The sequence below is a fragment of the Rutidosis leptorrhynchoides genome, chromosome 4, assembly GCF_046630445.1.
Source record: "Rutidosis leptorrhynchoides isolate AG116_Rl617_1_P2 chromosome 4, CSIRO_AGI_Rlap_v1, whole genome shotgun sequence".
NCBI lineage: Eukaryota > Viridiplantae > Streptophyta > Magnoliopsida > Asterales > Asteraceae > Rutidosis > Rutidosis leptorrhynchoides.
In genome coordinates, this window is record NC_092336.1 from 493,264,891 (window position 1) to 493,276,859 (window position 11,969).

The following is an 11,969-nucleotide window of genomic DNA, read 5'->3' on the forward strand; positions in this document are numbered from 1 at the left end:
GAAATTAGACTATGGGCTATTAATGGGCTTTATATTTGTTTAACTAAATGAAAGTTTGTTAATGTTAATATAAAGATTTACAATTGGGCGTCCCTATAAATTACCATATACACTCAATCGGACACGATGGGCGGGGTATTTATATGTACGAATAATCGTTCATTTAACCGGACACGGGAATGGATTAATAGCCACTAGAATAATTAAAACAGGGGTGAAATTACATTCAAGGGTAATTGGTGTAATTGTTAACAAAGTAGTAAAACCTTGGTTTACACGCAGTCGATAACCTGGTGTATTCATTAAACAAAGTATTAAAACCTTGTTACAATTCGAATCCCCAATTAGTTGGAATATTTAACTTCGGGTATAAGAATAATTTGATGAGGACACTCGCACTTTATATTTATGACTGATGGACTGTTATGGACAAAAACCAGACGGACATATTAAATAATCCAGGACAAAGGACAATTAACCCATGGGCATAAAACTAAAATCAACACGTCAAACATCATGATTACGGAAGTTTAAATAAGCATAATTCTTTTATTTCATATTTAATTTCCTTTATTTTATATTTAATTGCACTTCTAATTATCGCACTTTTATTTATTGTTATTTAATCGCACTTTTAATTATCGTACTTTTTAATTATCGCAAGTTTATTTTATCGCACTTTTATTATTCGCAATTTCATTATCGTTATTTACTTTACGCTTTAATTTAAGTCTTGTATTTATTTTATATTTTACATTAGGTTTTAACTGCGACTAAAGTCTTAAAATCGACAAACCGGTCATTAAACGGTAAAAACCCCCCTTTTATAATAATAATATTACTTATATATATATTTGTATTTTTATAAAAGTAAACTAATATAGCGTTGAGCTTTGTTTAAAGATTTCCCTGTGGAACGAACCGGACTTACTAAAAACTACACTACTGTACGATTAGGTACACTGCCTATAAGTGTTGTAGCAAGGTTTAAGTATATCCATTCTATAAATAAATAAATATCTTGTGTAAAATTGTATCGTATTTAATAGTATTTTCGCACTAAAAATAATACTATTTTATATACACCTCGCATAACATCACTTCCCTTTTAAATGCTTTTGCAATATATATTTTTGGGACTGAGAATACATGCACTGCTTTTATAAATGTTCGACGAAATAGACACAAGTACTCAAAACTACATTCTATGGTTGGATTATTAGACCGAATATCGCCCCTTCAAGTCTAGTAACCTAAGAATTAGGGAAATGGCCCTAATTGACGCGAATCTTAAAGATACATCTATGGGCCTAACAAACCCCATTCTGGAATTTGGATTGCTTTAGTACTTCAATTTAAAAAGGTGATTGCGATTGCCGTTATATAGCATACTTGCGAGTATGCGGGAGATATTCTATATGCATTATATTAATGTCGGTTACCAGGTGTTCATCATACGAATGATTTTTATTACACTTGCGAGTGTAATGTTATTTATGAAAAATGAGGATCTTGTGGTCTATTATATTATTGGAAATGATTATTTATGATAAACTAATGAACTCACCAACCTTTTGGTTGACACTTTAAAGCATGTTTATTCTCAGGTATTAAAGAAATCTTCTGCTGTGCATTTGCTCATTTTAAAGATATTACTTGGAGTCATTCATGGCATATTTCAAAAGACGTTGCATTCAAGTCGTTGAGTTCAATAAAGATTATTATTAAGTTAATGACTGATTAGGTCATTTATAGTTGGGTATTATGAAATGGTATGCATGCCTGTCAACTTTCGAAGTAATGAAAGTTTGTCTTTTAAAACGAATGCAATGTTTGTAAAATATATCATATAGAGGTCAAATACCTCGCAATGTAATCATATGTTATTGTATTCGTCCTTATGGATTAGGATGGGTCGTCACAGTGTGTACTACTCATGGGTAGCGTAAAGTTTACATTTAAAACGGGGTTTTGTTTTCTTTTAGCAAAAGTAGTTTATACCATTTTAAAACATTTGCTAATTATGTATTGCGTGTTGCGTTTGTTAAACTAATTTTAACCAAACCGTTTTATATGATTATTGTCCCTTTTGTTTTTAAAATATTTTCTAGCTAGCATGACATAGACAAATAATAAAACAATAATAATCATGATACGCAATTATCGGTAGTATGCCTCAAATCCTATGCGTTTTTCGGTGAGCCAACACACGAAAAAACGGGGTCAACTAGGGACAAAACCATGTGTGAGAATCGGCTCCCACTAAAACCGCCATCTCCATTAAATGCTCGGATGGGCCGCCTTGTGAACATCGTCTTCTTGATTTCAATCTTGGTTGCATTATCTTACAAAATAACTATTCTATTTTCTATACTATTACAAATACAATATAAATAGAAAGACGACATGCAAGTCGTTTAATAAATTATTACATTCATCCCGAATAAATAATAAACACGGCATGCAAGCCGTTAAATAAATTATTACATTCATTCCGAATAAATAATAAATAGAATCATACAACCAAACATCCACACAAGGGTCTTACTGAGGTAAGTACTACCGATTTCATACAACAATCACATACATAACAAATGGAGTGCCAAATATCCATTTTCATGAAACATATTTCGATAAGGATTGATTTAAACACTTAATGGCACACAAAATAATCAATCCTTGTTTACATAACTTATGTATGTATGTAAACCCACTTCATATTTGTAAGTATGATTTTCATGCCAAAACCATCCAAACAAACATATTAAGTGAATCAAAATATGTTGGAGATTTATTCACTTTTTAACAAGGCATAAAGTCTAAAATTAACAATTTTAATTTTCTCATTTCATGTAAAACATGAATATAATTTATGCACTTTATTTTCCTAAACATTGAATCTTTAATAGTCAACATGCAAGCTACTAATAAAATTTTTGGATTTTGGCGGATTCATACATGCAACTTCAGATGGTCATATCTTACTCATTTCTAGTCCGTTTTCGATGATTTTTTTTTTCAAATTTAAGTTCTTTCAATTAGCTTTCAAATGAAATTGGTCTCATACAATAATATTGAGTTTAAAGCCTCGTAACAGTTCATCAAAGACGGACTATCCAAGCTAAAAAAAATTATCTTAAATGAAAAAATGAGTTTAACCTATTTTACATTTTGCCAAAATCCAAGATTCAAATTAGTATTTAGGAAACATAAAACATAAATCATGATACTTGTTTTGCATGTTTGTTATGCATGATCATCTCCAAGAATCATGCACAAAACATCCATCAAAACTAAATATCATAAGAAAAGTTTGCTAAAACTTGTACAAGATGGCTCTGATACCACTATTGGAGTATGATACAAATTCAAAACGAGCGTAAGCATTTTTAAAACTTTACAAAAAAAACATACTCTTCCACGGATCATTGTACAAAACTTTAGTAAACAAAACAAATTAATGAAACCGAATAAGAGAAGATTAGAATACAACCTTTGTAGCCTTCTGAAGATCGAATTTGAAAAAACCCAAAGAAGAGTTCCTCTAAACGGTAGACACCCAAAGTTCCAACCTTGCTTCGATCTATACCTTCTACTTAACGGATCTTTTCTTCTTCCTTATTTTCACCAAAACCGAACCCAATTATATATTTCAAGTATTTTGGTTACTTGAAAATGAGAAAGAGAAATAACATTTTTGTATGTGTGTTTTGTATCTTTAGTAACATTGCATTTCCAATACCAAGACTTGGTATTATATATTACATAATTGATACAATAATACATCTAGTACAAATAATAATAAATAAATATTTGGAAAGATTTGCAAAATCAAATCTTTATATAAAACGAGATTTACAAAATCAAATCATATTTTATAAATCAAATCAAATCTTATATCTTATATAAAATATGATTTGCAAAATCTAATCAAATCTCTACATATTTAGATTTGTAAGTATACGTATACACATAAAAAAAACTTACTTAATTTATTAAACCATTAACTAATGATTAATAAATTAATTTCCGATTAGAAGATATATCAAACAATTTACGATTGGCCTTTGTGTGTGACCGAATAGGATAAATGGACTTTTATTATTTAATGTCATGGGCATATCTTCGGAATATATGTACCACGGTCAAACCACGGTCGAACCGTAACCAACTCGAGAACATATTTCCAACACGGATAACGTAGATTTTTTGAGTGACATCATTCGAGAGTGTAATGTTATTTGAGCTTTTAACTAGTGACACCCGTGAGTCCGTGACTACGATTTCTAGATCCGCCACTAGTTAAAAACACCCACAATTAAACCACCATGGGACTCTTGAATGCTTTTTTATAATTATGACCCAGAAAGAGTTGTGTTCGAACCATTGTAAGGTAGCCTAGTGGTTGGAGCCCTTTACATCTTTGCAAGAGGTCTCATGTTCGAATCTTGGAGTGGCCAGGAAATGGTTGGAAACAGTCAGAGAGCGAATTACTCGCCCTTCTTGGGTAACCTGAACAGAGAAAACCTTACAACTTTTGAAGAGTTATGTTCGGTTTTAAACTCCTACCATTACTTGCCAAGTAAAGCTCAATTTTTAAATCTTTGTAAACCTATATTAAGATCCCTCGATACGTATAACGAGAGAATATTCTCTTACTTGACCCAAGCCATTTTATCTCCTCACCCGACCCACTCAAAAGAAGACCGGGCTCAAACTCTTAAGTAATGTAATCACAAGCGACATGGCACAAAAGAGAAATAATACAACCACCACCTATTGAAAACTGATATTACGAGTCTTACACGACTATAATAAAAGCAACCGCGTTTTTACTTTTCTAATCCGTGCATCTCTAATTTAATTACTTTCTCAAATAATTGAAGTTACAGCTACTTCATAAAATGTTGTCAAATACCTATATAGTAGAAGTACTTATTGCATCATAATATTAGCTTTATTAAAAATATGACTGGCAATATCAATCACCTTATGTTAGTATAGAGTAAATGAAGTCAAGCTTCATATTTTTCAGAAAATAAGCATATTTAAGATACCACTCCCCCATGACTATGACATTCACATGACCACCACAAGTGGTGGCACCAAATAAGGTATTTGAACATGCTAAAACAAAATCAGGTAATTACATCTTTACAATTCATATAATAAGATATTCAAAATATACTTGATTAATCATTCATTCATTCATTCATTTGTTCCCGGCTGTACATACTATCATTGTAATTGGAATACTTTGCTATACGGATAAAGTATTAGCAACGCATGAACATGACAAATTCTTTAACAAAAAAACCACTAGATGTCCTGTACCTATAGCATGTTTTGAAACATCTTCAACCCTCAATAACAACTTTTTCTGCAACTTGTTATCATTTTAAACTACCACAGGCCAGTTGTACGAGTCAAGTTCAGAACAATGTATACAAAATTGACATGATACAGACAAATTTAATAAATTATCTTTTGGATATTTTCTTATATGGATAATATAATAAACTACAACAAAACATGATTAAGATATGTATCTTTTTGTAATCCTAATAATTAACAAGAGTGAAAACCAAAATACAAACTATACCTAGCTACTTGCTGTATCTGCTATTACCTTCTTTCAAAGTTTCCAAAACCAGCTAACTGCCGCAAGCGACCACCACAAGGAATGATGGGCCGACACATATCAGAATATCAACCACCACCAAAACGACAGTTGACGTTAAACTTTCACATATCGACTAATAATAAAAAATAAAAATAAAAAAAAAAAAAAGCATTTACAAAATAGTGTCATTCTTTTCACACATGATACACCATTCCCACCTCAAGTGTTGAAGCGTGAGGTACAGTTAAAGAGTCGGTTGACGGCCTGCTATTTCTTCTCAAGAACTCGTAACCAAAATTTATAACAATCTTTTTAATCAGACCAGACCCTTGTTTGGCTTTAACGTACGAGTGTCCCAAAATGTAGGCTACTCCAGCCTCTCGAGCCTCCATTAGGTCCCGTAGCTCCGCGCGGGACCCATCATCAATCTTTGGACTCTCGGGCACCACAAATCTAACCCGTTTCTTAACCTGGTTCATGGGTGTGGCTCGTATTTCTTGAACCTCGGATCCATCATGCCCATCTTGTTGGTCGGTCCGCATTTGAACACCTTCCCGGTGTGTGGAAGGTGTCCCGACAACCGTCATAACCTCGTCATCATTAACCGAATTCCCATCAGGGGTAGAAACGTCTTTTTGTTTCCTGATAAACTCGGCGATACTACAAACCAAATCCTTTTCGAACTCCACATCATCCTTGTGAACATCACGATAGCCGTACCTGACTATGCACCTGTACACCCGGTACTCTCGTGGGCCTATATGGCCCACAAGAAACCGTTCTTCATGGCTCACGTGCGGAATCGGTACCGATTTCACGCAAAGGAAAATAAGAACTTGATGAAAAGCCGGGAGGTTGGTTACGAAATGGGAAAAGATTGCAGGGATGCCCGAAATAAGCTCGGTATGAACAAGCCCGATTCCTCGAACCCTGACTATACCAAGAGTCGGGCCTAGGCTCAGTAGCCAATCAACCGACACTTTGTTTTGGACATCGAATTCATACTTTTTACGTGTACCGTAGTGCCACACGTACATCACGAGCATGAAAATGAGCGAGAGGACTACGGGGACCCACGCCCCTTCAAGAAACTTAATAAGAGAAGCTGAGAAATACAACGCCTCGATCATCCCAAAAAACACCACAAATGCAATAGCAAGAAATACACTTTGATGCCAGCATAACACTATCACTAGAGACATTAGGCAAGTAGTAACCAACATAACTGTAATAACCGCCAAACCTGAAGCATTACCCATACGTTTAGTATCTCTAAACCCGATGGTAACGGCTAGGCATAACAACATCAAGATCCAGTTGATCTCGGGAATATAAATTTGACCGTGATATATGGATGATGTATGGATTATTTTGACCCGAGGAAAACATCCAAGAGACGAGCATTGTTTTATGATTGAAAAAGTCCCGGTAATAATTGCTTGGCTTCCAACGACTGCAGCAAGTATGGCTATCACCAGCACCGGGACCCGCAGATTCTCTATACAAACCAAATAACAAAAAAATTTGAACTTTTAATTATTATTTTATTGATATATTATATGGAATATATCCTAGTTCAAATGCAATTTACCGGGTACAGAGATGTAGAATCCAATCTGGTAATCGTTTTGAATAACATGATGCTGTGATAAATAAGCGGCTTGCCCCATATACGCAAGAATCAGGGATGGGTAAACGAATGACGTAAAAGCTATCTGACAATTAATAATAAGTTTATTAAGATCAAGAAAATGGCAAACAGAAACATACTTACATACATAACTCCAGGTGGACATTTTGACCCATTTACATATGACTGGGACGATTTGGGTTAAAGTTTCATCTATAACGGGTCAAAACTAAAATTAGCTAAAACGGGAACGGGTCAAGCGGTTTACTCAAATATTTCCAGTCTACTAAGTGTCTTCAGAAAAGTTAGTTTATTATTTGGATAAATATGTGTGCGGTCACCCCAGTCCCCGCCTGTACGAATTACCTATTTTGACCCAAACACCTGCCCATATTGCCACCTCTAGTCCTCAACACATAACTACAAAATGTTGTGCATGCAAGTACCTGAATAGACAACTGTGAAAAGTGGCCAAGATCAGCAAACATAGCTTCCGAGCCTGGAAACAAAAGTAAAGTAAGATAAATTTACCCGACAAAAAATTATTTGTTACGTGTAATGCCGAAAAAATGCTTACCTGTGATGCATAATAAGATGCCCCCTAACGATTTCCAGCCTCCAGTTTGAGTTTTTTTGAGAAATTTATACATGTAAACAGGAGATAGTGCTTTGTAAATGTGTGGGTTCCAGTGAACAATATTGTATAAGCCGATGGAACTTATGCACAAAAGCCACAATATAACCACCGGAGCAAACAAGTGACCGACCCTGTGGGTCCCATAATGTTGCAACATAAACAATGCTATCAGTATGATACATGCAACCGGGACTTCTACATCTGCAACAATATATCAACTTTTTTAATCATATTATCATTCATTATGAGTATTAACAACATAACCACATAACCATATATGTAACTTTATGTGGGCCCTTATGTTATGCAGAGGTTAACATACATAACCACATAACTTTTTCAAGTAGTGTGAACTCTTGCTAGTAGTAGATGATGTGTGATCCATTACTAAAATTTATGTCACTAGGCGATAAATTCTTCGAAGGTGGGAATAAAAATATTTGATAATCAGTTTTAGAAAGGCAAGTGAGAAGTTTAAAAATAAAAATTAATTATCAAGAGTCGGTAAAGTCACACATACCTAATACCTAACTTTTATTATAATTAACTGCTTATCCAACATATTCTGATTCATCAAGTGTCAATAAACTATGTCATCACGCATTCAAATTGGTTTTACTTAATAGATGTTTATTCAAAAAAGTTATTGCTCATCAACAAACAGAAGTGTGTAGTCTTTATTAAAAAATCATCTTTTTCTTTAACATCAAAAAGCAAACACTATTATGTGAACTCATTGATCAACTATTCAACTATACACTAAAGGCAAAACTGGTGTTCTTTGCAATATCAACATAACATATTACTATTTTCTAAAAACAGTTGTATCACAAGTTATTAAAAGCAACAGTCACATATTTTGATAAAAATTGAGAGATCAGACCAAGGTTTTTATATATTGAATAAGGTAAAAGATTCAACCTAGGATTTTTCAGTATGTTTCTCCCACATAAAAAGAACATTTATAACAAGGATATCGATATTGGCCTACGCTTTATAAAATTAGACTCGTTTTTCTTTCTTTAATCAACCTACTTTATTTGAAGAGAAGTTTTAACTTGTTTCGTTCACACGTTTTCAAAATAGGGTCCATTTGCCCGACAATAATGACAAAATTCAATCCATGCTAAATGCCAGAAACTAAAGACAAATAACTTGTTACAGAACTACACAACTACAAGTCTATAATTATGCCAGCAATGGTGGATATACTTACATTTGTGATGCTCTTTCGCCATTGCAAGTTCCACCCCAGAAACCGCTGAAAATACTGCAAATCATCACAACTGTCAATCGTTCGATTCGGTGAAAAATAAGACGTAAAACTTATACAGAACCCCCCAAAAACATATAAATTCTTAATCGAATGAATTGTCACCAAAACAACCTCATGTGTCCTTAAAAATTTAATCTTTATCTAGTTAAACCTAGAAATGAACTGATAATGGACAAACTAATTTAGAAAGCCCATAACTTTTAATTTTAACAAGCAAACACCAATCAATCAAGAATCAAGAATTCAAGAATTAATAAAAAATAAAACCTGAAAGGGCAGGAGTTAGAACACCATCACCAATGACCATACAAGCCCCAACAAGAGCCAACACAAGCAGAAACCTCTGTAAAACTCTATGTTTCTCCAAAGTAGATTTAATTCTTGACCCAAAAGATGTGAGGGCTAAATTTGGTATTTCCTTTTTATAGCTTGACAATTCTTCATCAACTAATTGGCAATTAGGCAATGAACTAACCCTAGCATGTCTGCAAATTAATGAATACAATGCAAATGTGCCTCCTTCACCATTATCATCAGCTTTTAGCACAATAAACACATATTTCAACAAGGGGACTAAAGTCAAAGTCCAGAAAATAAAAGAAAGTGCCCCAAATATCTCTTCATTAGTCTCTGAATGTTGAATATCTTCTGCAAAAGTACTTTTAAACACATACAATGGTGATGTACTTAAATCCCCATAAACAACACCCAAACTTTGATAAGCTAATGTCAAAACTGCCTTCCATGACTGTTTCTGTAACCCAAAAAAAAATTATAAAATTCAAATGGGTATTTTTCAAGAATCTTTATATAAACAAATAACATCATACCCATCTCACCTTTATATGATTCTTATCAAACCCAGTTTCCAGATCCATTGTAAGTTGCTTCAAATCAATAAAGATGCCACCTTTAACTTAATTAGCCAATGACCCATTGGGAGAAATTAATCCAATTGAGTTGAAACTGCAATTTCATGGCTAAATCTTGATGCAAAAAGGTGGAAGCAGAGACTTGAGTTAATTAATATTAATATATATTACCTAAAATGTTGATAACCACCCACCCTAGTTATGATTAAACAATAACATTTAATAAAATAAAATACTCGGAAGTTGGTTGCTTAGCACCAACATATGACAATTTACAAAAAAAGAAGAAAAAAAATGGATGGAGAAAATAGTTTGTTAATTAAGAATGTGAATAAGTACTGAAAAAGCAGTTGAACTAACATCAAACGACGAACCAAACACGAAAAGATATAAAAACAAGTGCTTAATTGGAGCTAAAAACTATTTTTTTAATACTAATTGCGTGATGGTATGAAAGAGTGTGAGAGAGAGAGAGAGAGATTTTTGGTGAATGAAATATATGAACAAAAAAGGATATTTCAAGTTTTTATTTTGCGTTTAAGATCTCGTCAGTTATGTTAAAATAAAATTTATTATCTGGGTAGTTCTTTAGTAGTAGTAAATATTTACAGATTTGTTTTAGAAGTTTTAATATTCTACTGTATTTTTTTTAGAAAAAGTAAAAAATTGTTTAGTGGGATAATAGTTTCAAAGTTAATTCAAATGGGTCAAATCAGAAAATGATCTCAACTAACACGTTTGTGTAAAGGGGGGAACACATGTTCGTTGAGGGAAGAAATTTCTTGTGTTGTTGAATGTTGAGTTACGTATTTTTCTTTAAAAAAAAATTTGGAAAGCAAAAAATGATTATATTAATGAAATAAACGGAAAGAACAATTTACGTATACTTTGCAGTTGTGTGATTTTTCCGACTTTATTCCATTAATTAATAGTAATAAACTAGAAAAAAAATTCGAGCGTGCGTTGTTGCGGTTGTATTCAACGCGCGGTCGAATTTGAATATACGTTGTTTGGTACCTAATGTATCTAGTAGATTGAGTTGTTTATTGGACATGTATGTATATGTATCCCGAAATATTTAGTGTTTTTTTAACGATATCCGTTTCGCGTATAGTTAGTCTCGTTGTGTTCGTAAAATTATTTCGAGTTGAACGGTGGTCTCGGAAAAATTTAACTCACACCGAGCGAGAATATAGGGCCCGTTATTTAGTGTTTTTTTAACGATGTCCGTTTCGCGTATAGTTAGTCGCGTTGTGTTCATCAGATTTTTTCGAGTTGAACGGTGGTCTCGGAAAAATTTAACTCGCATCGAGCGAGAAGATTGGGCCCGTTAAAAATTCGGGTGGAATTAGTTTCTTTTATTTTAATAACATTATATAATTACGTTTTCTACCCCCGAAAAAGTGAAAACTCGAGGGGTCGTTGTGTAAAGTAAGCCGAAGTTGAGGGACCGGTTGTAGTGTGAACGTAAACTCAAAAACGACAATTCGATATAACTGAAACGACGAATCTGTAATTACGTTTTCTACCCCCGAAAAAGTGAAAACTAGAGGGGTCGTTGTGTAAAGTAAGCCGAAGTTGAGGGACCGGTTGTAGTGTGAACGTAAACTCAAAACGACAATTCGATATAACTGAAACGACGAATCTGGCCACACATTTTAGCATGTAGGGTGGACATGTATGTATATGTATCCCGAAATATTTAGTATTTTTTTAACGATATCCGTTTCGCGTATAGTTAGTCTCGTTGTGTTCGTAAAATTATTTCGAGTTGAACGGTGGTCTCGGAAAAATTTAACTCACACCGAGCGAGAATATAGGGCCCGTTATTTAGTGTTTTTTTAACGATGTCCGTTTCGCGTATAATTCGTCGCGTTGTGTTCATCAGATTTTTTCGAGTTGAACGGTGGTCTCGGAAAAATTTAACTCGC

The 11,969-nt window shown here is 33.6% G+C and overlaps 1 protein-coding gene across 1 annotated transcript; it reads right to left on the reverse strand.

The window, feature by feature from the left end:
- Positions 1 to 5,764: 5,764 nt before the first annotated feature.
- LOC139844680 (potassium transporter 6-like) lies at positions 5,765 to 10,315 on the reverse strand. Its single transcript, XM_071834905.1, has 7 exons — positions 10,006 to 10,315; positions 9,434 to 9,920; positions 9,107 to 9,160; positions 7,831 to 8,091; positions 7,700 to 7,752; positions 7,215 to 7,338; positions 5,765 to 7,121 (listed from the first exon to the last, which is right to left on the reverse strand). The coding sequence occupies exons 1-7, from the start codon at positions 10,042 to 10,044 to the stop codon at positions 5,818 to 5,820; spliced, it is 2,322 nt and encodes a 773-aa protein (XP_071691006.1). The 5' UTR covers positions 10,045 to 10,315; the 3' UTR covers positions 5,765 to 5,817.
- Positions 10,316 to 11,969: the final 1,654 nt, after the last annotated feature.